Source organism: Calypte anna, chromosome 3 (assembly GCF_003957555.1).
Source record: "Calypte anna isolate BGI_N300 chromosome 3, bCalAnn1_v1.p, whole genome shotgun sequence".
Taxonomy (NCBI): Eukaryota; Metazoa; Chordata; class Aves; order Apodiformes; family Trochilidae; genus Calypte; species Calypte anna.
In genome coordinates, this window is record NC_044246.1 from 72,326,287 (window position 1) to 72,353,619 (window position 27,333).

The 27,333-nt window shown below is 40.8% G+C and overlaps 1 protein-coding gene across 1 annotated transcript in view; it reads left to right on the top strand.

Moving 5' to 3' along the window:
* The first annotated feature begins 6,731 nt into the window (after positions 1 to 6,731).
* The window catches only part of BVES (blood vessel epicardial substance), a 32,834-nt gene continuing 12,232 nt past the window's right edge, over positions 6,732 to 27,333 (top strand). The window contains exons 1-6 of the mRNA XM_030446932.1: positions 6,732 to 6,920; positions 11,989 to 12,223; positions 14,334 to 14,458; positions 22,538 to 22,725; positions 23,733 to 23,841; positions 25,846 to 26,013. Of these exons, the coding sequence (XP_030302792.1) occupies positions 12,001 to 12,223; positions 14,334 to 14,458; positions 22,538 to 22,725; positions 23,733 to 23,841; positions 25,846 to 26,013 (813 nt within the window). The 5' untranslated portion in view covers positions 6,732 to 6,920; positions 11,989 to 12,000. The remainder of the gene's footprint in view (positions 6,921 to 11,988; positions 12,224 to 14,333; positions 14,459 to 22,537; positions 22,726 to 23,732; positions 23,842 to 25,845; positions 26,014 to 27,333) is intronic.

A 27,333-nucleotide genomic window follows, 5' to 3' on the forward strand; every position in this document is an offset into this window, starting at 1 on the left:
CACAGCTGTGTTCAGCCTTTCCCATGTATTGGTTTTAGGGATTCCTAAGAAGTGTACAGGACAATCTAGATACCCAACACTGGGTTTGGATGTCCAGGGACCAACTGTAGGACAGGGCTATAAGGGTGGGATAGCAGCAGGTAAGCTCTGGCATAGGTTCAAAAAATGCTAGGTATGGACCTGTGTCTTCCCATGGGTGTTCTCTGACACTGGGATAAGGACAAAATAACTAAGCCCATAATAAAAGCTGAATCAAGCCAGGTCACATCTGGTAGGATATGCAAGGATGAGTATCAGCAGTTCCCATAACTGGAAATCCTTACTGCACTTTGTTCATTTAGCTTGCTCGTGTTAAAAATTTTACTGAATCCAGCTGTAGAAGATAATCTATTTTACTAAGAGATATATAGCTTAGATAAAATAGTTTCGATACTTATTTTTAATATGAAGCAAAACTCTTCTGTTTTCATTTACAGAAAGGTCAGGTCCTCTCAGATGATATTTTTAAGCAGATCTCCCTAGTGGGTTGATGGGTAGTACTTCTTAAAAACCAGTCATACAGCATCATACAGTACTGAGCACTGATTTTTACTGGCTTTCCATTTCCTTGTTTCGTAATAGCTTCTCAAAAACATAATGTGCTTTCAGCATGTATGTTCATTTTTTAAAGAAGTAATGAGTAATTATCAGTAGGACAAAATAAATAAATACTGAGACTAAAATCAAATATGAAACATAAAAAATTTACTGGATTTGATTTTACAAATTATTAGTACTTTTTTTTTTTAGCCATTGCAATTTTAGTTCTGAAGCTGCTTTATACTGTGGTATGTACACTACATGCAAAAGCAATAATCTTACATATATATCTGTATGCTTATTGCAGTCTGTATCCCTGTTTTTAACCCTATACAATAGGGGGTTTTGTTGCTTTTTTCTTTACAGAACAAAGTACAATAAACAATACTCAGAAGGATGGTCTTATTTATTCGTTGAAATTAGGAGAAAATGTATGTTTTCTCAATTCTGTGTTTGCTTTCACTCTCAAAGATCACAGCAGCAAGAAGCAGTTGAGATATACCATAACTCTGCACACATTTTGACAGTCATTTGCTATATGCACAACTGAGTCCAGCATCTGTAGACATAGCATCGGAGACAGGGAGCAGAGTAAATGTGGACCAGATGCTCCTTAGCAACTGCTTGATGCTGACTCTTGTGAAATGGTAGGGGAGGCAGCTATTGCAGAAATTGGGTGCTTATTATCTCCTTAAGGTTTATTCTCAAAACAAGCAGTATTTCAAAGACTCTTATTTAGAACTGCTAATTTAGCAAGTGCATAAAAATACTTCTGCTTGATACTTGGGCTACATCAACTAATTTCTGTACATTTAGACTGAACCTGTGCATTCCTGGTTTGCTTTTTGTCCTTGAACTTCTCTTCTTAGCATTTATTTTGTCTTGGTTAGTGTCCTGGTATCAGTGACCTGTTTATTCATGGAATTCTTCAGGCTCTCCCTACCCTTGCTCTCTTCTCAGTCTTTTTGCAAAGACAAATTTAACTTTAAAAAAGCTTCTTATATGCAGTTCTTCTGAGCTAACTTATTTACCTTTTCTTCCCCCTCAGAGTGTGAAGTATTTTCACTCTCAAGTCCTACATGCTTTCCCTGTTGCTTATGTAAACAATTCCTTAGACTAATTTTGTGCCTTTCCCCCGCTTCCTCTCTGTCTTCCTTCCTTGAGTATTTAAGTTAGCTTTCTGGATTTTTTTTTAATCTGTTAAACACTTGTTACCTAGTTTGTTTTTAAAATGTTGAAATAAAATTCTAAATACTTTTCAATTATTTAAAGAAGTCCTTAAAAAAATGGTAGTTTTTAATGATGCAAATATGCAAGGTCCTGGAGATTCAAGCCTAGCTTTTGTTTCTCAAAAAGAAGCCACATCAAAATGCACAGCTGAAAAGGACTAATACTGCACCAAAACATTAACTGCCATTGTATCAACACCCTAAAGCATGAGTACATTTTATACCCTGACAATATTTGCAGTTCATGTGGCTTATGCCAAGAGTCACGTATTCTTACATAAATTCACAAAGATCTCTGCAGAGCCAACATGGTGAGGTGCAGTTGAGATGGATTTACTTGAGGATTAGCATAGATGTCTTTGCCTGATCATTTTGAAGTTTCATTTGGTGTGGAAATTGTCCAGAAAGGGAACAGAAAAACCATAGCCAGTTCTCTAGCAGCCCTGCCAAATATGCTGTAGCCTGGGCCCCTAAGAACTGGGCTGTCACCCAACTAGGGGACAAATACAACACCAAAACACTGCTTTATTACTTGTCTACCAGCTATGTGTGGAGTAAGAGGAGCCTTGTGTTAACTAAGAGCAACCTGTCAATTGCAACTTTGAGTCCTGGAGAAGCCATGTGCCCAAAACCCATTCCCAGTATTCTTCTCTTTCCAGGAAAAAAAGGAGACCCACTGGGGACAGGTTCCCTGTTACTCCCGGCTGCTGGTAGGAAGCAGCTCCGGCAGAGCAGTGTCAGCTGCATCATCAACCCGTCCTTAGGAAATCCAATCGGTTTTGTAGCAGGGTTTGGGGATTGTTTTTGGGAACCATATGATTTAGGCAGCAGTGCTAGAGCAAGCAGAGCAGGCCCTCCAAGCAACAGCCCCAGGAAAAGCACTTGCAAGCAGATCATAGGCTTGAGTATATTCATAGAAATCATTCAGTGAGCAATTGCATATTAGGAACATACAAATTAAATTGTCAGCAGGAGACACGCATAATTTGCTCACGCATAATTTGGGAACAGGGATAATTGCTGAGTGTGATTGAATAAACTGTTTGTCGAGCACAGTTTAGGTAGCTTGAATAGCAAACAATTTTACTCTGCCTTTATACCTCGGGACTGTGTACCCTTTGGATAAACATCTTTGACATACCAGTGCGTCTGTTACAGCTTGGATACTTGGATAGATCATTTTAGAAGAAAGCTCCTGACTCTGCGTTTGCAACAACCAATTACTCTAATATCATTCAGACACTTGTAAACCCTCGATTATTATGTTTTATATCTCATATTCAGAAAGGGTTCACAATAAATAGCCTTTCTTGTGTAACCTGGAGACACTCTCCCTGCAGAGAGAGGTTTAAATAAACCTCCAGAATATTTTAAATAAATATTTTCTATTTTATATTATTAGAATTTTTAATATTTTTAAATAAACCTCCAGAATATTAAATAGCGGAGAGAGTATTTATCTTCCACAGTCTTTCCCATACAGACTTCCTTCTACTAAAATGTAATCCTCAAGGAAGATTTCAGGCCAAACCCAAATTAATTATTTTTCTGTGGAAAATATATGTAATTTTTCAGGTATACAGGCCATAATTTCAGCATCTGGAATGGGATTTGTCTCACTGAAATGTCTCATTTCTGAACTATGCCAGCGTATTTCTTCTTGCTCCAGACAGCTTTCAAACAAACACAGGAGTGATCACTTTCTAAAAGACACCCCTTGCATTGTTTGTAGAGGGAGTTTAACAGATTAATTTAGAGGAGGCATCCTTTAGACTGTGGATGCTGAGTATGCTCCCTGAAACTATAAATGGAAACATTTCATAGATCTTGCCCATTGTCTGAAAATAGCCCTGTCAGCCTGGCATATCTGAGGTCCCAGAATACAAAGCATTTGTTCTCTTTGGTGAAAACTTTGCCTAAAAAAGGCTACGGAATCAGGCTCTCATTTGGACGAGGCAGGGCTCTTGCAATTTTACAAAAAAGTTGTTTTAGCATCTGGTTAGTAAAGTCTTTTGGTGCCTGCCTAAGCTGAGCTGAGAAGCAGGAGAGGGACTCTCTGGTGTCAGCTGTGATTCTGAACTCCTGCCTGACCTCCTCTCAGCAACATCTCCCCACACTGACAACATCCCCCATTTCTCCTGTAGGGGAGAGGAACAGCCAGGACCTGAGAGGGTGGTGTCAAAGATCACAGAGCAGGTCACTGGAGATAAGAACGAGACTGAGCAATTTGCAGCATCCAGGTGATGTTTTCTACTCTGGATCCTCACCATGGAAAATTACTAAACTGGAGTTGGTACTTCAGTGATCAAGACTTCAGTAGCAGAAGAGAAACGTGACAGACTTAGAAGCCTGCATCAATGAGCAGCTGTAACACGGCTGTCTTTGTTTACAAAATGCATCAATTCAACACAAATCTCTAAAAATTGATTGGGCTGTTTGAAGCCAACACCTCATCAATGTAGATGCAAACAGGTTTTTAATTCTTGCCTCTCTTAGATTAATTTATATTTGCAGACTTCGGTGAACTTGTTCCTTACTGACACAGACAGAAGGTTAAACCAACCCTCTAACTCTGTATAGTATTTTAACAGTAGGACATAAAACTAATTTAATTAAACCAGACTATTTTTCCACAGTAGGAGACCTTGGTTTAAGAAAAGAAAATACACTATTTTAGCATATCTTTATGCTAAAATAAAAGGAAGAACTACTGAACACAATCTACTTCAAAAATGTTTACATTATCTATTTAACTATACAGATAAATAGATACAGATAAATATATAAATGTAGATAACTTTAACTATGTTATGTAGCATTATTTATATAACTTGAGGCTGTGGAAAATTATGTCCCTTAGTATCTGCATAGGACTATGCGCTACTCTTTATATAAACTTGATGCTAATCTTTCTATTCAAGAAAGGAAGTCTCCTCTTCTCTGTGCAGGTCTATACCACAGCACAACTCCAGAGTCTATCAGGGCCATGTCTACACTCTTCATCTGCTTATGGCCCTCCTGAAGATCCCCCCTTATTTCTCTCTTTCTGCTGACAGCTGAAAGTCTTGGTACTTATTGCTCCGCGGCACAGGGGAAATTATATTTAATCCCAAATATACTGAATTATAAAGATCCCAAGAGGCTGGCTGCTATTAGGACAAAGTTCTACAATTGTGTATGGCTGCAAGTATTATTAGATCATTGCCAAGCATTCCTAACTAGGATTTTTCTGCAGTGGGCTAGGCAGTTGCTTTTTCTCAACAAGGCTTACTGTAGAAACTGAGAAGACCTGGAGGGTAACAGGAAAAGTACAAAGACTCTATAAAAGTGTAGTATAGCAAACTGTGTTTCTCCAATATGTAACATTCAGAAATGTGCTTGAAAATAGTTACACATCAGTCTGGATTTGGTTAGGAACTCTGACAAGGCTGTTTTGTGCTGCTTTTGGGAGATACTTGACCTTGCTCCAGCAAGCATAGCTGAGTATTATCAGTCTCAAACACATGCTAGATGCTATCTCGCATGACCATTCCTGTAGCCATGCTACCCTGACTTGCTCTTCCTACCCTTTTTCCAGCTCCGTTTGCATATCTTGGAAAACAGCAAATACATACATAAGAATGACTGACCAGTCAGAGGTTCCAAATCAAGCCCTTCATAATTAGTTCATAATACATTTTCGACAGTCAGGTCTCAATACCAGGCATCAGCGTTCATGAAAACCCTGTTCATGTGTCACTGGAAAGAACTGTATCTCTTCTTCAAGATGGAAAGCCAAGAACAATCATAACAAAACCAGACTCTTCTGGGACACATGTTGATGTGTATGTGTATGAACAATTACTTCAAAAGAGATTCAGGATTCTGCATTCATCCTTCCAAACATATTTAAGTGTAATGCTGACCATATGCTCTTCTTGGCTGCTGAAAAAGTAACTCCACTTTGTAGCTAGCTCATCAGAATATATTGAAAGAGATTTTCTGCCTTTGCAAGTCCTCATTTATCACTGACAGACAGGTTTTGGGATGGGCTGGGGTGCCCACAGGCTGTGTCTGCAATGCTTTCCCTCTCTGGATGGCACACAACAGCATCCTGGAGATGAAATAGCTTGGAGGCTGCTTTGCCCACCCTGCAAGACTGGTGGTGCAGGACACCAGCACAGCAGTGTGCCAACACGCAGGGACACCAGTGTCCCACTTTAGGGCCACACTGTTGCCGGGGGCTGTCACACTGCCACGCGAGCAAACGCGGTGACATTTCTTAAGCGTTGTGCTGGTGACAAAGCCACCACAGCAGATGCCAAGTTGACGATCAGTTTTATTAAGGCTACTGCGACTCCTTGAGCCACCATGTAGGGGCAAGACAACTTTGCCACTCGTTTAGGGGAACATTCAGCTCTTGTAATTTTAACCACCCAAACGCAAGGCGCGTTGCCTCACCTCTGGCTTCACCCACAGCCGACGCCAAGTTGATGATCAGTTCTATTAAGGCTACCGCGGCTCCTTGAGCCACCATGTAGGGGCAATACAACTTTGCCGCTCGTTTAGGGGAACATTCGGCTCTTTTAATTTTAACCCCCCAAACGCGAGGCGCGTTGCCTCACCTCTGGCTTCACTCCACAGCCGACGGAGCCCTCTCCGGGGGGACCTTCACCCCCCGGCTTTGACTCGCTTCACTCGAGACCCCTCAGAGCTCACAACTTCCACACTGGAAAGAGGAAGGGGGGAGGGAGGGGAATATTCGGAGGTGATGCTTGGGCTCACCCCTGGGCACTGCGGGCAGCGCAGACCCCGAGCCCCGGGGGCACCCGCACCCACCTGCCCGCCCCGCGCCCCGCAGCGCTCCCTGGCGGCCGCACCTGTCCCCACGGCCCCGCCGCCCGCAGCCCCCGGGCCGGGCCGGGCTGGAGGCGCCTGCGCGGTGCGGTCGCTCGGTGCCATCCCCGGTGCTGGCGCCGCCCGCAGCCTCCCCGGGGCTTCTGCCTATTTTAGTCACAGCGGCGGCTCGGTGGCCGCGGCGGGAGAGGTGAAGAGTGGCTGTGTTTAAGCGCGGACTTGTCCCGTCTTGTACGGACAGGGCGCCCGGCAAACTTTTCCGAGGACGCGGAGAAGGTAAGGGGCGCTCCCGCCGTACCGGGAGGGTCGGGGACAGCCCCTCGGTGGGGAGGGCAGCGAGCCCGGGAGGCTTACCTGAGCGGCGGAGGGTAGCCCCGGCTGGCTGTGGGTCCTTCTGCCTCCGGGTCAGCGGGGGAGCCGGGGGCGCCGGATTTCGGGCTCCTGGCCGGAGCTGCCCGCCCGCCGGTTTGCGGGGGGAAGGAGTCCCGGTCTCCGCCTTCCCTTTTCGGCACTCGGGGTCTCGCTGTTGGCGCAGCTGCCGGGGCTCTGCGGTGGTGACCTTCTTGCCTTGGAAAATGACTCTTTTGAGGGGGACGGGCCGGGGTGTTCGATGATTTTAATGTATTTTAGGTTGGGTTTTTTTTTTTTTCGTGTGCGTGTTAAAGATGAGTTTGATGTTCGCACGTCGGTGAAGAGCGGGGCTGAAGGGTGACTGCCGTGGTTGCGTCCCCTCAGCTCGGGCTCTCTGTGCGATGTGATCTGAAGGCAGAGTTGAGCTCAAACGCAGTTATCAAACTTCCACTGCCATAGCGCAGCCTCGCTGCTCTTATATTAAACATTATCCCCAAGAGGATTTCTCGCCGTACGCATGTTTTTGTTACCTGCGCGGAATGAAAATGATCGATTTTGTCGAGAAAAAAAAGGTGTAAAGTAAGGCTGACGCATTTCTGTAGCTCATGACATATTTAGTAGAAGTGAGCTTGCCCCAGAGAGCATATTCAAATACATCTTTTCTTCTACCACTTTCCCATTCACTCCTACTTCATTATAAAAAGAAATCTGGTAATTTACACTGTAATTAACTTTATGCTAGCACTATTAGCTTCTCTTTGGCTTACAAAAACAAAGAAATTGATTGTCTAAGTTCTCTATGCAGCTTTTGTGCTACGAGAACACAGAAGAATACTTATAGTTCTGCAGGATGATTTAAAACAAAATCAAACAAACACAAAAATACCCCACCAAACAACCCAAACAAACACAACTGTTGAGCTTGATTTTTCTTTGTTTTTATATATTTTTTTTCCTTTGCCTTGCAAAATCCATCCACATAAAAATGATGGACTGTAGACTTGCAATGTCTGCAAAGGTATACAAACATATTAAAGCAAAGCTTTAAGCAGCTCATTTGAATGACATTAAACAGTAAAGCTGTGGGATGAATAATTTCAATAAAGTGCATGGTGATGTGAGGAGGATGCTCTGCACTAGCTTGGCTGTTCTGCTCTTATACTAGAATCAACTGCTTTAAACTTTTTTTTCTGCTCTGTCTGTCTTGTGTGAATATTATGCAAGTATCCATAAAACCCTCGTTTGTGTCTGAAGATTTAGGGACTAAATACTTTTTGGAATAGTGTTTGGAAATTTGGCCTCAGGTATAAAGCTGTCCTAAGCATAGAAAAAGCTAGAGTAAGCTCACCTCATTTATGTTCTGAGAACTTTTTATTTTCAAACCTTAAAACATCTATTACCTTAATTCTTGATCAAATTAATTAACTAACAAAAAAAAAAATAAATCTAGGGCTTTGTTGTTAGCTAGACACATTTCTGATAGATTTAAGGTTAAAGTGTCACTAAGTGCTGGTTTTAAAATTTTTAGGGTTTTTTTTCCTGTTTGGATAACAAGTTGGCTTGAGTTTTCAATCAACTGAGTTTCGAAATTCTTAGTTTAGTGTATCAGAATCCATGCGAAGGAAAAAGTTACTGGACTTTAAAAGTATGCTTTGAATTGTTTGACTTATTCTCTATAAAGCTTTTGGTTCAATTGACACTATTTCCCAAAACTCTCCGTATTGTTTTGCCCCTATGTGTTTTGACATCTGATATTAATATGTGACTTCATGTATTGAAGACTGAAGACTTCCAGGTCCTATGCTGCCTTAATTCCTAGCATACGTGTCCCTAAATTAAAGTTTTATAGGCCTGAATCTATACTTCCAGAATTTATTTTTGGCTCTCTGAGGTACAAAGGAGTAGGAAATTACAATTGCTTGTTCATCTGTCAAACATCAGCTATTTTGCTAATTCTTCAATATTATTTTAAACAGTAGATGTTAGGACTAAAGAACTGGGACTAAAAATTAAAGAGTTATTATTTTGAATATCTGTCTTTCTGGTGTTACCCATGGACAAAAATTTTGGTTTAAAGCTTGCAGTTCTGTCTGCTTGCTTGCCTTGTTGGTTCCCAAGTGAGTTCCCTCATTGAAATTCATGGGCAGCTCTCCTTCAGAGCCACTGTCACTATCCCTCCTTGTGTCATTTTGCAGATAGCCTTGGTCTATTCCTGCCAGCTTTAAAATGCCAGCTGACAGGTTTTGTAGCTTTCTGCTCTGTTTTATAGTGCATAAGGGTGAGTCAATGTTTGGTTGTGAGTAGTGAGTTAAGTTCAAATGTTGCCATATAAAGACTTCAAGGTTTTAAAGAAATAGCTTGTGTATAACTATGGATTTGGTTAAATTTAGGTTTTTAGGTCCTAATGTAGGCAACTCGGTAGGTGGCCCAGACTTCCAAAGCATTGAACATCCTGTTGTTACAACTATGGACACTTTATTGTCAAATGCTGTCAATTTATTGTCACTTTATTGTCAGTTGTTATTGACTTAGTCAACTCTTGTTGAAGAAAAGTATTCCCACTATGACTGTTTATGGCTGGTGGGTTGTGGCATCAATATCTGTGGTTAATGAAGACAATTTTATTTTGGCTGGCTCGTGAGGAGAATGAGATGGTTCTGTGCCCTATGGTTGATTGGCTCTTTGTGGTTCCAGTCTTGAAGCGTGTGATGCTTTACAGCCAAGCTTTAGAGTAAGGTAGCCTCTGTTGTCCAAAAAATTTTTGGAGGAAATTTTGCTATTAAAAAAAAACATTCAAGTGTTCAGAATGCTTTGTGGATTTGTAATCAAGGCAGACAAATCATAGAATCATAGAACTGGCTGGGTTGGAAGGGACCTCAGAGATCATCGAGTCCAACCCATGAACCACCATTGCGGTTGCTAGACCATAGCACTGAGTGCCACATCCAGTCTCTTTTTAAATATCTCTAGGGATGGAGAATCCACCACTTCAGTGGGCATTTGCTTCTAATATTGTTTTGATCTTGAGCTGATGGACTTATGGCTGGTTCTGTATCTGGGAGATTGGTTGTCTTGTTCTGTTATCAAATGGTGGCTTCTTATGTGGTGCTTTTATTGGCAGATGCCAAGGCAGGGAGAAACTGAATGTAGAGAGAAACTCAGCTGGCAACTTTTTTGCAAAGTATGTTGAGATTCTGCGGTTCCAGTGTAGGGAGTTTATATTGTTTGAAAACAACAAAAGCATAATGATGAGATGGGTGCAGGTTGAGCACAAGCACTGTTACCCAGTTAGCAATTTCTTTCTGCCTTGTGAGTGCATTAAAATGCTGGTCCTGCAGCCTTCTGTGGGTTGATGCTTTGGCTCTGTGTTTGAGTGGCTTTGTCAGGACAGTGAAATTGCTCTTAATGGCTCTGCCACACAATTCATGAGAAAGAGCTGAAAGAAAATAGTGTGTTTGGATGGTACTTGTATGATACCTGGACTGTGAATTTGAGCACTGTGGTTGTTGATAACAACTTAGAATATATTTTAAAATGTAGAGGTTTTGGTATATATATAATTAACCTTCAGTGAATAAGTAATGTACAACTGAAAAGAAGAAAGTCAGCTTTTAATAAATAATTATGTATCTTGGTAAGAATTTAGATACCATTTTCCTTTTAAAATAATTTCTATCCAGATATGAGTAGCACTATGTCTGTGCTACTGTTTGATCCTGCATCTGCCTCTGTGTGTCCTGTAGCATGGTTTAGCTGTGACAGGATCTGGGCATTGGGGAGGAGCTAGCAGAGGTTTTCTTTCTGATGTCTTTTTTTCCCCCAATGCTCTGAAAAGTTTAGAAGACTGATGAATTTAAAAATTGCCCAGCTTGCTTATGCCTTGTACACAAGTTAATTGGGGGGTGGGGGAGGAATAATAAAAAGAATGGATGGAAGCGAAGCAACTCAGAATTACCTCACAGCCCAAGCAGCCCTTTCAAATAGCAGACAAGCACTGAGCATATTCCAGGCTGACGGAAACACTGAGTGCATGAAAGGTGACTCAGAAGCCTGCCGAGCAGAGGAACCAGGGGGCAGTCAGGGAGCACAGGACGCTGCAGGGATGTGCATCCACATACTTGGATGCATATCCCACCGTGCTGCTTGTTGTGGATCCTGTTTGCTCGGGGGTACGTGCAGGTATTTCATTAAGGAGACTCGAGCTGAGCTCTGTACAGTGGGGGATCTCGTGTGCCTCGCTGGAAGCACGGATCCCCTCTGTTTCTGAGAGGCTGGCTGGGCACGGCTGTTCCTGCAGCTGGGAGCTGCTCTGGGTTGAGGAGACCATCGAGACTGCTTGCAACACAGACTACAGTTCCTTAGAGATACTGATCTTAGGAATTTTCAAAGGTGGTGCCTTGAAATCTTCCAGTTTTTCTTTGCAGTGATTTTTCACTTTTTGAGGAGGAAGATATTTGCTTACAGGTACCTCTTTCTTTTTGTTCTTTTAACTATCACAAAAGGAAAATACCCTAGATTTATTATGAAAACAAAACCCTATGTATTTTTAGGTTAGAAATCAGCTTTTTAAAGTGTCTGGTTTTCTCCAGGAGTTCCACAAACAAGGGGAGGTCTTGCAAACTTCTTCATGCTAGGTTGGTGAAGTGATTTGCCCGAAAGACTGGCAAACTTGTTACAATTTAACAATCTGTGGCTCTTTCTGATTGACACCATCTATTAACCGGGAGAGGAGGAACAATGGTAGTATTTCTTTCCAAATTTTGAAACATCATTCTTCAAGTCTAACTCTTAGAAGAGGCAGTGAAGCATTACTCACCCATAGGTATAGCTTGCCCTTTTAAGGCATTTGTAGATTTATTTTTTCCCCATCGATGATGAAGGGAAATACATCCTAGGAACAGACAAGTTAACTCTAAAATACATCTATATGTCTAATATATTTCAGTTTAATGCACAATGATTTTTAATTTTTTTTTTCTCTCTCTCATTGCAGGAGCGTCCCAAGATGAGTATTGTAACAACTATCCCACTCACTGTTACTCCACTAGGTTCTGTTCTAGACTTAAAAAATGCTACCCTTGTGCCTTTCAACGAGACTGCGTGTGAAAACTGGAAAGAGATTCATCATCTTGTTTTCCATGTGGCAAACATTTGCTTTGCAGTTGGGCTGGCTATTCCGACTACTCTGAACCTGCACATGATTTTCCTCCGAGGCCTGCTCACCATAGGTAGGAGAATTATTCTGGAGAGATTTGCAAACTTCCTGTGACAGAAGTAGTGGTTTGTGACCATTACAGAGCTTTCTCCTGGTTGCTTGAGCTTACAATAAAATCCCAGTATATATTCATGCTCGGACACTGCTGAAGGTATTTCTAGTGTGAGTGGGGGTTCACTCTGACCCTGGCAGACCTGTTATGGAAAGGTTGTATGTGCCCAGATTCTTTGAATTTCCCCAAAAGAAGATTTAAACCTTCAAAAAAGTAGACCCCATTTACTACAGACCTGACGGGATGCCTAGAATTCATTGTGGTTCAAAGCATAGTTAAGTCTGTGCATCCTTAAGATCTTAATTTAAAATTTCAAGTACTGGGACTTTGGCTGGTGCACTGTGTGTCTACAACGGGTGAAGTTTACATGAAGAAGCTTGATGTCTCCCCAGGTGTTCTTTAAATAGAAGTTCAAACACACACACACACGTGGCATTTGTGGGCTACCAGCATTATTTTCATGGCCATTTTAGAGTGTTGGCTTTCGATAGAGGGTGCAGGCTGTGTTCTCCTGAAGTCAGCTGTGTTTCACCCACCGCTGCAGGCATCTTGAGCTACTAAAATTTGACTTCAGAGGAAACGCTGCATTTGGCATGATTGAGATTGAACAAGCATTTGTAATGTTCTTGCAGTCCCATGGCTATTTCAGAGCTCCTGTACTTTGTGTGGGGCAAGGTCTTTGTGATCAAAGGAGGAGTAGTGAGTTGTTGCAGTGTAAGAAAGCTAAAACCCAGTGTATCACAACATAGGGCATGCTTAAGTACTTTTAACTGGGAATGCTTATTTGTACGTAGGGATGTGGTTTAGTACTAGAATTAGACTTAGATTAATGGTTGGACTTGATGATCTTGAAGGTCTTTTCCAATCAAAATTATTTTATGATTCAATATCATAGTGTAGGTTAGTTTTATAATAGAACATATATGGTTTATTTTACAGTGATCTTGCCTTTTTTGTACTGTTGTAGGATAACGTGTTAAAGCAGATTGTACTAATTACAATTACTAATTACTTGGTCATTAGACCAAGGGTCTGAGCATTGCAAGACCTTTTGTCTATGTAGTTCTCATTTTAAAAGCAGTGAGAGCTCTTCAATTGTTAAGCTTGCTACTTGGGCTGTGGGTATTGTTGGAGTTTGAAGAGAGAGAATCAGAGTTTTTCAGACTGAGGCGGTAGCTGGAAGAAAATTTACTCTGTGGGAAGCAGAAATAACAAAGCCTGGTTCCTAGGGATCTGTCCCTTTTTCTTTGTTCACTCTCCCCCATCTCTGTGCTGCTCTACAATATTGCTCCTCTTCAATACTTTCAAGCTTTGTATCCTCTTGTCCCTTGTAGTCTAATTAACAAGGTGATCAAGAGCCATCACATCTTTGATTTTTTCTGATCAAAACAAAAATGCTGCCTGGGCAACCCAGACAGATAGATAATACTGAGTTAATGAATTCAGCATTGTCTTCAGGGAGAAAGGGGCACTGGCTCTGCACCTACTCCTCATTTTTTGTCATGAAACTTAAGAGAAAATATACGTGACCTCTACAGCCATCTCTGTTGGTAAGTTCTCTGTTACCTAGGTGAGACTTGCTGATGCATAGTCCTATAATTTGTTAAGTGTTATCTTTGTAGCTAAAAATTGATTTCCTTATCATGCAGTATGCCTCATCTTTTAAGGCAGTTGTCATTATTCAAAATAAAGTAATGAAAAAAAGACTAAGCATTTTAAATTTTCACTTAACCTTTCAGGAGAATTCAGGTTCCTCCTGTGATCTGTCAAAATGCGGCAAACATTGCTTTAAATTCTAAAAAACACCTGTGTATGATTTTAAGATGTTTTTGTACAACTACTGCTCAGTAGTTAGGGATGAATGTTACTGATATAAACAGCAAACATTCATTTCCAGGCTCTTGTTTGTCTAATGAATTCAATACTAGATTTAACTATGTCAGCTGCTTCATTTTTTAAATTTTTTTTAACTACACCAAATGGACCCATTTTTGATGGCTTTATAACAAGGGGTTTAGTGTTGGGTGAAATTTAACTTCCTTTTTTTTTTTTTTTTTAATAATTTTTACAGGGTGTGCATTGTTCATCATTTGGGCTACTCTCTACCGTTGTGCCTTGGACATAATGATCTGGAATTCTGTGTTTTTGGTTGTCAACCTTTTACATTTCATATACCTAGTGTATAAGAGAAGACCGGTATGTATAGCAGCTACATTGCACAAGCAGTCTATTAAGATGCATGAAAAAGGAGGTTTTGCCCATGTTCCCTGGAGAATCTAATGAATTACACAGCAGCTCTTGAATAATACAGGAATTCTTTTGGGAGAGGCCAGCTAGCTACTTCAGACAGGATCCAGACTATAAGTATGATCTGATGAAGTCCATAATTATTTCCCTTAAACCCATATTCTTGAAAAATTATTTCACTTTAGAAGTTCCTTTTGTCTGTTTTTGGCTGTTGTTTGGTTTTGGGGGTAAGGAAGGGTATATGATTTCTTCGCAGAGAGACCAGAAATGGTAGTCTGGGGGCTTGGGGTTTGTGTGTAGGGGTTTTAGGAGTGGGTTTTGTTTTGTTGCTTTGGGGGTTTTAATTTTTGTTTTGTTTTGGGTTTTTTGTGGTTTTTTGCTTGGTTGTTTGTTGTTTCATTTTGGTTTTGGTTTCATTTTCATTGGTTTGGTTATGTGTGGTGATTTTTCCACTCATAACAGTGCATGCATACATGCATAAATGAAAGCCTCCTAAGGTACTTAAAACTGAGCATTCCAGGACAGTTGTTTGTTGCTGGAGCTTTTTTGTTGGGTTTTTTTGTGTGTTTTGTTTTTGTTTCTTTGTTTAAAATTAGGAGTTTGGGAAGAATGTAACTTTTCTACCTCACTTTTAAGACTTGAACGCCCTGTGAGGTGGGAAGGGAGACTGGTAAATGATAAGTGCCTTAATAGACATAGGAACAAATGCTGATGATATCCATTTTAAATGGCCTTCACACTCTTTCCTTTGCTGGCAAGTGCTTTAGCCATATTCTTTATATGCAAAGCCACATTCCTTTATATGCAAATGAAAGGTGGGGTGCTACTGTGCTTTTTGAACATCTGTGGGACTCAGAGGTAAGCAGCACAACTGAGTAATGTATGGGGGCTGTATTAAGCAGCGTGATCCTTCCCTTTATGCCATCTTAACACATTAATTTAGCTTTGAGGGTCATGTCTGGGAATTCTGCAATATCTTTTGTTGCCTTCAGAATTGGGATAACTTCCTTCAAATGCACTTTAGGAATGTATTTGAAATGTATACTAAAAATACAGGACTCTGTGCTGCCTTCATCTAAGTGTATATCCAATAGAAAATAATTTTTATTTTCTTATTATTCACTGAGAAGTATATTCTGTTTCTTCAAAATTACTAGCAACCCAGCTGCCACCAAAACAAATAAACAGAAAAACACAAACATCTATCTGGAAATAAGCTCATCACCAGGTCAACACAGCCTTTTCAAGAAAGCCAATTGGAAACAGGCAAGGTCCTCCTTGCCAGCATATAGTTTGACTTCTGTCTTGCCTAGAGGATAGCTTAAAACTAGCTAGACTGATCTACTGCTAGATGTTTATAGATGTGCAGTAAATATTTCCAGTTATTGATATTGCTCTGGGAGAGTAATCTTACCAGTTAAAGGGTAAGTTCTGGAGCTTGTATTGCTAATGCTATTATTTTAACCTATTCATTTATGTGGCACCATCAAAATACAGCAGCAAGGTGAAACTGCATCACATTTCTGCTCATCAGCTGTGGCTGTGCTGCCCAATGCACTACACAAAATAGCATTTATGAAAATACAGAGCCAACAAAGCCATGTTCTACATGTTTGCAGTTAAATAACCAGTGGAGATGCTCTGGTCTTCAATATGGGACACTGCATTCTTTTCCCTCAATGAAGCCACCGAATTAGTATATTCTGCTTTTCAACCCAACCACCAGTTGAGCCTTTTAATATAGTCACAAGGCCTCTAGCCCTCTGTCAAATAGGACAGGAATTGGTTAACAAAACGAGAAATTATTGCAAAAGACAGGAGTGCACAGCTGATATAAACTAATATCCCTAGAAAGCCACTCCTTAAAACTTACCTGTATTTTAACAGTGAGTTGTGACATGTGTCCTTAAAATGTGGATCATGATCATTGGGTTCATAAGCATCTAATCCTTTCCAAAGTTCCAAATAAAACGTTATTGGAAAGTGAAGAAATACCTTGGGATGAGGACATACTGTTTTGTGCTTGAGTAAAAAAAAAATATTTCACCCTGCAATGTGTAAATCAGTACTGAGTGAAGAAAGAAAAATACTTTATTCTGTGATGACAGTTGTATCATAGAATCACAGAACGGTTTGGCTTGGAAGGGGCCTTAAAGATCATCAATATCCAACCCCCCTGCATGGACAGGGACACCTCCAACTAGACCAGGCTGCACAAGGCCTCATCCAACCTGGCCTTAAAGAGCATCAACAACGTCCCTAGGCAACCTATTCCAGTCTCTTACTACCCTTGTGGTGAAGATTTTTTTCCTAATATATGTATATGTGTGTGTGTGTGTGTGTGTGTGTGTGTGTGTGTATATTAAATGCTATGTTACTAGAGACTGGGGATTTTGTGCATTACAGTATAGACTGTGCCAGCTATTTTTACTATGCCCTCTAGTAGATTTGTTAGGAGAATTATTTGTAGGAGTTAGGATAAGTGACAGAAGTGGATGAAAGTGGTTTTATAAAAGGTGGCTTTAAAAAGAAGGAGTTCTGTAAGGATGTGAAACTTGACTGATAAACTCTCCCTCAGTGAAGCTGGTAAAAAACTTGCCTCTAAGAGAGGAAGGACCAGAGAACCTGTCTTTAGCTCTGCTCTTTAGTTCTGTAGCTTTTCCTCACAGAATAAAAGTGCTCAGCACTCTGATAACATACACATGTGGTGCAAACACACAGTTATTCTTGTACAGAATAAACTACAATTCTGGGCAGAGAACATTGGAGGAAACACAAGAAAATAGATTTTGGTGCTAAAGTACTGAGAAAGTTAAGGGTTTCAATTGGGTAGATCCAGAGCAAGCTGCCAAAAAGGACAATTTAAAGGAAATAAAAGAGATGGTAGAAAGGCTAAAATCTTTACCAATATGGCTAGAAAAACCCTGCAGAACAAACTCCAGTAGCCAACCACTGCGTATAAGGAGAGGCTAAAGGTTAAATTGCATCTGTCTACAACAAGCTGATAAAATTGCATCTACTTCTATATGCTATATATACTTCTATATGCTAGGGAAAGGTTCTCTTCCTACAGCTGGGTTCCTCCAGTATGGAGCACAGATTCCGCCAAAGGCTGCCATCTGCAGGGATACGTGACCTTTACAACATAAAGCTTAGCCAAGAACTAGCTAGTCTATTAAGATTTAAAATAATCTCAGTATTCTCTTAAAGTTAAGAAATTACTTTAATCGTGAACATCACATTTAAAACGTTTTAATCTTTTAAGTGGTGTAATTCGTAATATTTTCAGTAATTATTATTAAAAGTGGGGGGGGTGTGCGGGGTGTTCTTGGTGGGTTTTTTTTTCCAAATACTGTCCCCTACAGAATTTAACAGTAGTTCCTTTTCAAGCTAAGTTCTTAGCTCACTATCTGTGTATGAGATGATAAAGATCTTTTTTTGAGAAAGACCTGAAAAATAACTTAGTGTAGGGCAAGTCTTAATTTTTTCCTTTAGAAATTTTATTCAAGGCACATAATTTGGGCAGAGCTTATAAGAGTCAATAATAGTTGAGTTACGTAACAGTTTTCGGTGGGACAGGATGAAGAACACTGAGGAATAGAGGAACCATCCAGGTTAGTTGGCATAAAGAAGTTGAGTATTTGGTTCTTGTTAGAACCTACCTAAATACTTTCCCCCCAAGTGTGGAAACTGTTCAGGCAGCCACATCCCAAATTCTTAGGAATTAATCTTAGGAAATCTTAGGAACTAATTTTAAGTGAGATTTTTCTGTCTGCAGCTATTGCGTTGCCCATCTCGAAATCAATTTTATTTAGTTGTCATCACAAATCACATTTTTAAGAAAAGAAAGGAATGGGAGAATAATTACAAGTAGTCATATTACAAAATGAATAATTGATATGTTCAGTTGTTAAATATTTATTTTAATAAATGGAGCATGAAAAATAGCAGCGTGTTTCTCTTCTGACCAGAAGATTATTTCTATGGTTTTGACTCCTTGAAGCTTTACAGATCTGACTTTTTTCGTCTGAGTGGAAGCTGAAGAAGTCTTTTTGCTGTTTCTACAGAGCTCTGACTCTGGGCTCTGGCAGCATCCCAGAATATTTCAACTACTGCTGAACAAAACATTACACCTACTTGTATGCTTCATTTGGAATATGACCCACAAGCATGACTGGAGATGCAATCAGCTGCACTTGTGAAGGGTGAATAATCTGTTAGGAGGGAGACCATCTAAAATATATCTACAGTGTCCAAACCCATCAATCTTTTAAGAAAGTGGTTATACCTGCTTTCTCTTAAGTATTGTACATGAGAGGAAGATCATGAAACCTGAGTTATGTGTTAGTTAAGGGACTGCATTAGCACTCCAGGCCAAATCCTGTCCTCAAGTCTGTATTCATTAATTTGAATTCATGAAAGGGACCTGGGAGTCTGGATTGGCAGGAAGCTGAACATGAGCCAGCAGTTTGCCCAGGTGGCCAAGAAGGCCAATGGCATCCTGGCCTGTATCAGGAACAGTGTGGCCAGCAGGTCCAAGGAAGTGATTCTGCCCCTGTACTCAGCACTGCTGAGGCCACAGCTTGAGTCCTGTGTCCAGTTCTGGGCCCCTCAGTTCAGGAAGGATATCAAGGTCCTGGAGCAGGTCCAAAGGAGGGCAACCAGGCTGGTGAAGGGACTCGAGCACAGACCCTATGAGGAGAGGCTGAGGGAGCTGGGGCTGTTCAGCCTAAAGAAGAGGCAACTCAGGGGAGACCTCATCGCTCTATACAACTCCCTGAAAGGAGGGTGTAGCCAGGCGGGGGTTGGTCTCTTTTCCCAGATGACTTTCAACAAGACAAGAGGGCATGGACTTAAGTTGTGCCAGGGGAAGTTTAGGTTAGATATTAGAAAGAATTTCTTTATGGAGAGGGTGATCAGACATTGGAATGGGCTGCCCAGGGAAGTAGTGGATTCTCCGTGTCTGGAGATATTTCAAAAGAGACTGGATGTGGCACTCAGTGCCATGGTCTGGTAACTGCAGCAGTAGTGGTTCAAGGGTTGGACTTGATGATCTCTGAGGTCCCTTGCAACCCAGCCAATTCTATGATTCTATGAGTTGTGGGAGCTATTTATATGTTCATCAGAGAAAGGAATTGATTGCTTTGAGTTGTAGAAAAAGAGAAAGAATTGCAGGAGGTGCCAATTCCATTGGTATGGCTGTTACAAATGAGGGAGTTCCTGGAGAACTGGTGGGCAAAACCAATTCTCATCTGACTTCTCGGGTACATGGAATATATTTTGAAATCAAGCATTTTGAGGTGATTTCCGACACAAGAGACTTTGTCCTGACAGTGAGTGTGAAACCAGGCTAAACCTGACATACTGGGCATGTGTAAGTCCATGAGCCCTGTTGGCACACACCTGGGAGTGCTGAGAAAGCTGGCTGATATCTCTGTGAGACCACTCTTGATTTTCTTTGAACAATCATACTGTAAGGGTGATGGAGCACTGATACTTGTTGCCCAGAGAGGTTATGAAATCTCCTTTCTCAGGGATATTAAAAAACCATCTGAACATGGTACTGGACAACCTACCTCTATGTGACCCTGCTTGATCAGGGAGGCTGAACCAGGTGAACTTCAGCCATCCCTGCCAACCTCAGCTATTCTGGCACTCAGTGACTTTATCCTTAATCTTGCCTACCTTCCTGTTCCTGGGTCAGGCAGCATTTCTTTATTTAAATTAATTAAATGCATAAAAGTCCTTGTGCTTTATAAACTTTTATTTTTCATGGGTTTAGGCCATCTGGGGAAAAAGTGCAGTCTACAAGTTTGGGATATTCTTTATTAAACTTTTGTGCAACTATAAAGGCTGAGAAGTCATGAAATGATAATAGCAAGGTCATATAAGCACCATTATATCTTCCTCCTTAGCAACTGTTTAAAAAAACTGTATCTTTTTTCTGTCAGATTATCTCCCCATCACTGCCCACTGGATTGTTACCTCCAGAGTGATTCTTGTGGCATTCAGTGGCCCAAATGGGAGATAGATCACATCAGTGCCTGAAACTGTGTGTGAAATACTCCCAAATATAGTCCCACACATCTAGAACATTTCTGCTTCAGTTCAGTTTGTTCTATATTTAAATAAACTTTAAATGTGATGAGGAAACTTTCTCAGTTTTCAAAAAACTTTTCATTATTCTTGATTTACAGTTGTCCTGCACTTTGGCCACAACAACCCCATGGGGAGCTCCAGGCTGGGCACAGAGTGGCAGAAAGGGACCTGGGAGTCTGGATTGCCAGGAAGCTGAACAGGAGCCAGCAGTGTGCCCAGGTGGCCAAGAAGGCCAATGGCATCCTGGGCTGGCTCAGGAACAGCGTGGCCAGCAGGTCCAGGGAAGGGATTCTGCCCCTGTGCTCAGCCCTGGTGAGGCCACACCTCGAGTACTGTGTCCAGTTCTGGGCCCCTCAGTTCAGGAAGGAGATTGAGGTGCTGGAGCAGGTCCAGAGAAGAGCAAGGAGGCTGTGAAGGGATCCAGCACAAGCCCTGTGAGGAGAGGCTGAGGGAGCTGGGGGTGTTGAGGCTGGAGAAGAGGAGGCTCAGGGGAGACCTCATCACTCTCTCCAACTCCCTGAAAGGAGGTTGGAGCCAGGAGGGGGTTGGGCTCTTTTCCCAGGCAACTCTCAGCCTGGGCAGGGTCTCAAGTTGTGCCAGGGGAAGTTTAGGTTGGAGATTAGAAAGAATTTCTTTCTGGAGAGGGTGATCAGACATTGGAATGGGCTGCCCAGGGAAGTAGTGGATTCTCCGTGTCTGGAGATATTTCAAAAGAGACTGGATGTGGCACTCAGTGCCATGGTCTAGCAACCGCAACAGTGGTTCAAGGGTTGGACTCGATGATCTCTGAGGTCCCTTCCAGCCCAGCCAATTCTATGATTCTGTGATTTACAGTTTCTCACACACAAGTAATTCTACTGAAAACATTTCAGGGAGGAGTTTTGATGTGGAATGCATACTTCTTTTAGGGGCTAGAGAATAATATTTGCACCCTAAAATGATCTTCTGGGGTGTGAATGCTGACATTTTTAGCCCTCATGGGCCTCAGACAGCTTGGGGCCTCCTATGGTCGTTCTGGATTCCCCACCTCCTCTAGCCACAAGATCACCAGAAATTTCTTGGTTCCCACTGATGGCTATTGTCAGCTGAAAAGTGACCCCTGTGCTGCTGCCAGCTCTTCTTCCCTCTTTTTAATAGAGAATTAAAAAAAAAAAATTATGAAATTGTGTAAACTTGGAACTTTTATCTTTTCATTATCTGAGTCTTATTGTCCCAATTTGTTTTCCTCCCAGCAAGTATGCAGGCTTTGTTCAGGCTGCTTCTGCTTTCGGGGAGGCTGGGACATTGTCTCATTCCCTGCTGCCTTCATTCAGGAAAGGCTTCCAGGCTTGGGATTTTATCCAGCATACTTTCTCTCATTGTTGCTGCCTGGGTTTGGGTGGGATGTTCCTAGATGTGGGAAGTTCAGCTGGCAATGTTGGGTTTTTTCCCTCCCTCATCACATGTGTTTTCAATATAATGGGTTTGTTTTTCAGGGTTCATAGTACATAGAAACTGCTTTTCTACTGCAAGTAAGCCAAGAAGCTCAGGGATGAAAGGGTCTCCCAGGAGAGCCTGAGATGGCCAGAACAAGGTGTGCATGTGGTATGAAAATGTTCAGGCAACCTCATTTTTAAAATTTTTTTTTCCTGCCCAAGTCCTATTTGCTGCCACTTCAGCAAGCATTTCAAAAGACTCCTTGTGACTGATTTAATGTGTCACTTCACTGGAACAGCATCGTAAAGCAGCAGTGTGCCAGCCTGGCTCATTTTAGATGAAGTTTTGGTCACCCTATCGTAGGCAATATTTGTGGATAGATGTTTACCAGCTGTTTCCTTGCCTAAGCATAAAGATGTTCCTCAAATGTAGCAACTAAAGCATGCATGCAGTCTTACCCAGTTTTAGCATATGCCTCTGTGTTTACTGATGTCTTTTGTTTTTGCATTCTAGATCAAAATAGAGAAGGAGCTTAGCAGCCTCTACAAGAGAATGTTTGAACCTCTCCACGTGTCTCCGGAGCTCTTCCGAAGATTAACTGGACAATTCTGCAACATTCAGACTTTAAAGACAGGTCAAGCCTATGCTGCAGAAGATAAAACATCAGTTGATGATAGGCTAAGCATCTTGCTGAAGGGGAAGTAGGTTCTGTAAATCTTGTGGACACTGTTATGTTTTGTGTGATGGTTGAATAGATTTGAAAGTTGTTGGGGGGTTTGATTTTTAAAATGATATTATTTGTACTATATATATAACTAAATAACATACTACTACTTGTAGTATGTTATGGTCTGTGGAATAATAATCTATAGCCATAGACTACCTTGTGATGCTGTTGTCAAATGACATTTATATATCTTCCTGGAAGCGTAGTATTTCTCCACTTGTGTGTGCAGCTGTGTGGGTTTTAGTGGGAATGATGTTTCTATACTGCCAGTATCTTTAAGGTCAAGAGATTTGTTTGAGTCTTAGATATCTAAGACATCATCAGTGCATTCTTAGGTTTTAAGGTTAAAAAATACTGTGCACTAGGGAAGGAAAAAGTATTCCTCCAGCAGACTTTAAAACAACAGGACTATTGGAATTCATTCATTCATTCATTCATTCATTGCCCAAGCACTTGCAAGTGGAGAGGGGCGAGGGACAGAGGCACTGCCCAGAGGCTGAGAGCACCCAGGAGGGAAGGGGTAAAGTAAATGCCCCCAGCCTGGCTGTCATCCTGAAGCTCTTGCTAAGTTCTGGCCAGTATTTTAACTCTTCTCTGTTGATGGGAATGGTGATGTCAGGTTTCATCATTTTTCACTGAAGTCATTAGCTGCTTGCTACTGCAAAGCTAGGTACCTGAAGGAAGCCCCATACTGATCTGGCTGTGTGGGATAACCCTTCAGCCCTTTCTTCACGTGAATAGCAAAGTTTTGAGGATGTACATCATGTCCAGCAGCTCAAAATGGCTGGAAGCCAGTTCTGCTTGGAACTGGTGCAGGTTTAGGCAGAAGATAGGGTAGCTTTGGGGCTGAAATTCCAGATGATGAACATATTCTTGCCTGTAACCTGCTGCTTTACCATTGTCAATATCTTATCCAAATTTAGATTAATTTAATCAACCTCCATGACTTTAAAATACTGTTTCATACATTTTTATTTCCAGAATGAAGGTGTCTTATCGAGGGCATTTTCTGCATAATATTTACCCCTGTGCCTTTATAGATTCTCCTGAATTTCGATCAACACAGATGAACAGGGGTGAGAAATTCCAGGTACACTTTGGTTTAAATGTCACTGCGTATGAATGAACAAGATCATAAAAAACCAGGGTATAAATTTGATCAGTAGTGAACCATTTGGCCTACATAATTTTGCTAGGTTTCCAGTCCTGGTGCTTTGTGATGGACCATATCAAAACTAACTTTTAAAATCAAAAGCTGCAAAGCAGTATTATGATGATGTTCACTGGCTTTTGCTGTTCTCTTTTGCTGTTTGCAAGTTTGGGTTTTTTGCTATTCTGTTCTCTTTTACCATTTGCAAGTTTGGTTTGTGTTAAGAGATTATTCGGGACAAATAATTCAAGAGAGAGCTTTAGTGGAAAAGAGATGATGCGAGCAATCTCATCACTGGTTCAAAAACAAAAGGAAAATTAGTTATAACATTTGGTATTAGTAAAATGATGGACCAAAAATTCAGACAGTAGTTGTTTGAAATTGGTGTTTATCTAAATGTATTAATGCTTCTCTCACTTTGAAAGTTGTGAAAGCAGCATAAGCTGAAAGACATGATGTTGGTTTGAATATTTGAATAAAAATACTTGCATGGAGGGCAGTAAGGGTATTTGTCTCCAGCTGCATTAAAGGATGTCTTATACTGTAACTTGTGGGGAAAACATACTGTTAGGGAAGCTGTTTTAACATAGTACTGAAATGGCTTTTTTGCTGCCTCTTATTTGATATTCTTTTACTATGTACATATAGCAATGACCAACCAGTGGCTGATTGGGTACAGATACCTGTGCAGAAGGGGATGGAGAGCAATGTAAACACTAAAATAATTGATGGATGTCATATATTCCACTGAAATATTATGTGTAATGTCAAGGAGAGAGTTGTCCACATGCATTCATTGGGCAGCAGTGAGACATCCTGCAGCACAGCTGTCTACATGGCACAGCCTCTCCCTTTTGTAAGGATTTTTTGGGGCGTGGGTGAAGGGAAAGATTTTGGAAATGGAAAAGGCTCAGGCTCATGCCTCAACTTCTGCCTGCTTTAAAAAATTGTAAACTGATGCAGTGTATGTCCTTCACTGGTGAGCTCTGCTTGTTACTGCCATATAAATGCTCTCAGTGTTTCTATTGAAAGACTTCAGGAGTTCAATCTAAAGGACCCCATCTGCTGGCAACTCTGGAACATTGGTCCTCTGTGTGCTGGTATTACCCTCTGTGAAGCTGAAATCCACGGATACGTGACAGTTTCACATTATTTCTTCAACTTTATATATATTTTAATTTTTTTTTCAGGAGCTTGTTAATTTGAAATAGCAGAGCTCCTGATTTCTTCATGGAGGGTGGACTTTCCTTTGCAAACATGCCTCTGGGTATCACCAAGCAGTGCAGGTTGCAGTGTGCCATTGGCCTCTGCTGGCACAGGGGATGAACCCAGCAGGTCCATCTTCCCTGGAGAGGCTGCAACCTCCTCTGAAGTTATCCATAGCTGGCTTATCAGTAAATGAGCAAATGAAGCCTTAGCTCAGGTGTTAGCAGGTGGTACTTGTGGGATCCATAGGGCTGACAGTGAAGAGAAGAAGGTGAAACTTTTGAAAGGAATAATTAAAAAAACTCTTTGGAGACTTTTGGATGTGGTTCCTATTTGGTGACAGCGACATAAAATAAACCCAAGTAGCATGTGTGTCTGTTGGGATGTGAGTACTGTCAGCAATGAGGACTGACTATATGTAAGTCTTCTCTAACAGAAGTGCTTTTTCATTTTGTGAACTTTCGAAGGATTTTCCCCCCTATTATCTCTCTCCATGTTCTATGAAAAACAAACTGGCCATGCTGATCAGTTAAAAATGTATTAGGACAATAAATATCCAAGATGTTTTACATTTGTAAACACCACATTCTAAGAAATGGCAAAAACCATTATGTCTTTAAGAGTTATTTTAACTGGAGGCACAATAAAACGGTATAGTTTGTTTTAAGGTGTTTTTAAATGTGGTTTAACATTTTAGCAATTTTAAGATGTGCTAATTCTGAGCATGTATTTTCTCAGGTCACCATTATCGCAGATGATAACTGCAAGTTCCTGTGCTGGTCCAGGGAAAGGCTGACCTATTTTCTGGAATCTGAGCCATTTCTTTATGAGATCTTTAAGTATCTTATTGGCAAAGATATTACAAACAAACTTTATTCATTGAATGACCCAACCTTAAATGACAAGGTAAGCAACTGAAGGTGCATTTGGGAATTTTCCTCCACCAAACAAATGCATTGTTACTTCATTTTTAAATCCTCTTAAAGCACCTTGTGTAATGTGCTGCTGTCAGTTGCTGTATTCATACTCATTGCCTTTTAGTGCCAGAGTATGAGTCAGTACAACCTTTCTGTCAGAAGCAATATCTGTTCAAGATAGCACAGAAATGTGCAAGAAAGAAGAATAACAGAGATGCAGAACTGATCAGCTAGTGCAAATCCTTCTAGCCAACTAGTAGATGAGATGGCCAGTAGCTAAAATACTACTTCTCCTTTCTCATTAACAAAAGGTGCCTTTTAACAAAGAAGCCTCAGGGTTTTTTCTTAAAGATTCTGCTTGCTGGGATCAAGCAACTGCATAATACTGATTGTCAAGAAGAATGATTTCAACATGTGTTTGAGAGCTGTGAAGAAGGAATATTGAGTTGATACAATATGGAAGTGGAAGGAGGCATGGAATACATATAAATACATATAAAATATTCAGTGATCTGAATATAACTCCTTATTTGCATATAGAAGGGGTGTGTTTTACATGTCACAGTAAGTGGTCTGGTGTAGTCATGGATATATTGATTATCTTGGGTTTTTTTTCGCTTTGCCTCCTTACTTAATTATGTGGTTTTTCAAGATTTGGACAGTAACTCAGCTGCTGGTGGCTTTTCTTTATTTATGTAGTGGCTGTAGGGGTTCTCCTATATTTATGTGAAGAATTTTCATTAATGGAAAGCCTAATAACTTCATAAAACAGTATTTTTGTATTCTGTGTGTATTGATTTAACTCTCAGCAGCTCAGAGCAGAAATTCTCATCAGATTGCCCATAAATATCTCATATATAGGTTAAATAGTTGCTTCTGCAACAATATGAATTTACTGGACAATTATCCAAAAGGAATGACTGCCACTGCTTCTATATAGCAGACTTCAACAGCCTTAACTTGTCATGTTTTTATGGCTAATTAGACATAGTAAGTTTACTCAATTTTCTACTGGGTGTAGAAAGAGTGAGGATAGTTGGAGAAGAAATTCAATAGCAGTAAATGACTGTTTATTCTGTGTTCTGGTCAATGAAATAGATGATTACACTGTCTTGCAGTCAAATGCTCAAAGCTATTTCAGATCAGGAATTTTGTGTAATAATTAAAAAAAAACAACAAAAACCCCCAAACAAAACAAAACACAAGCATCCCCCCCCTTACAGGGGTAAGGATGTAATTTTTTGAGTAATTTTTGGAGGCATCTGAAAAGAACATGTAGCTACTTTCCTCCTGTGTGTGCTAAGGATTG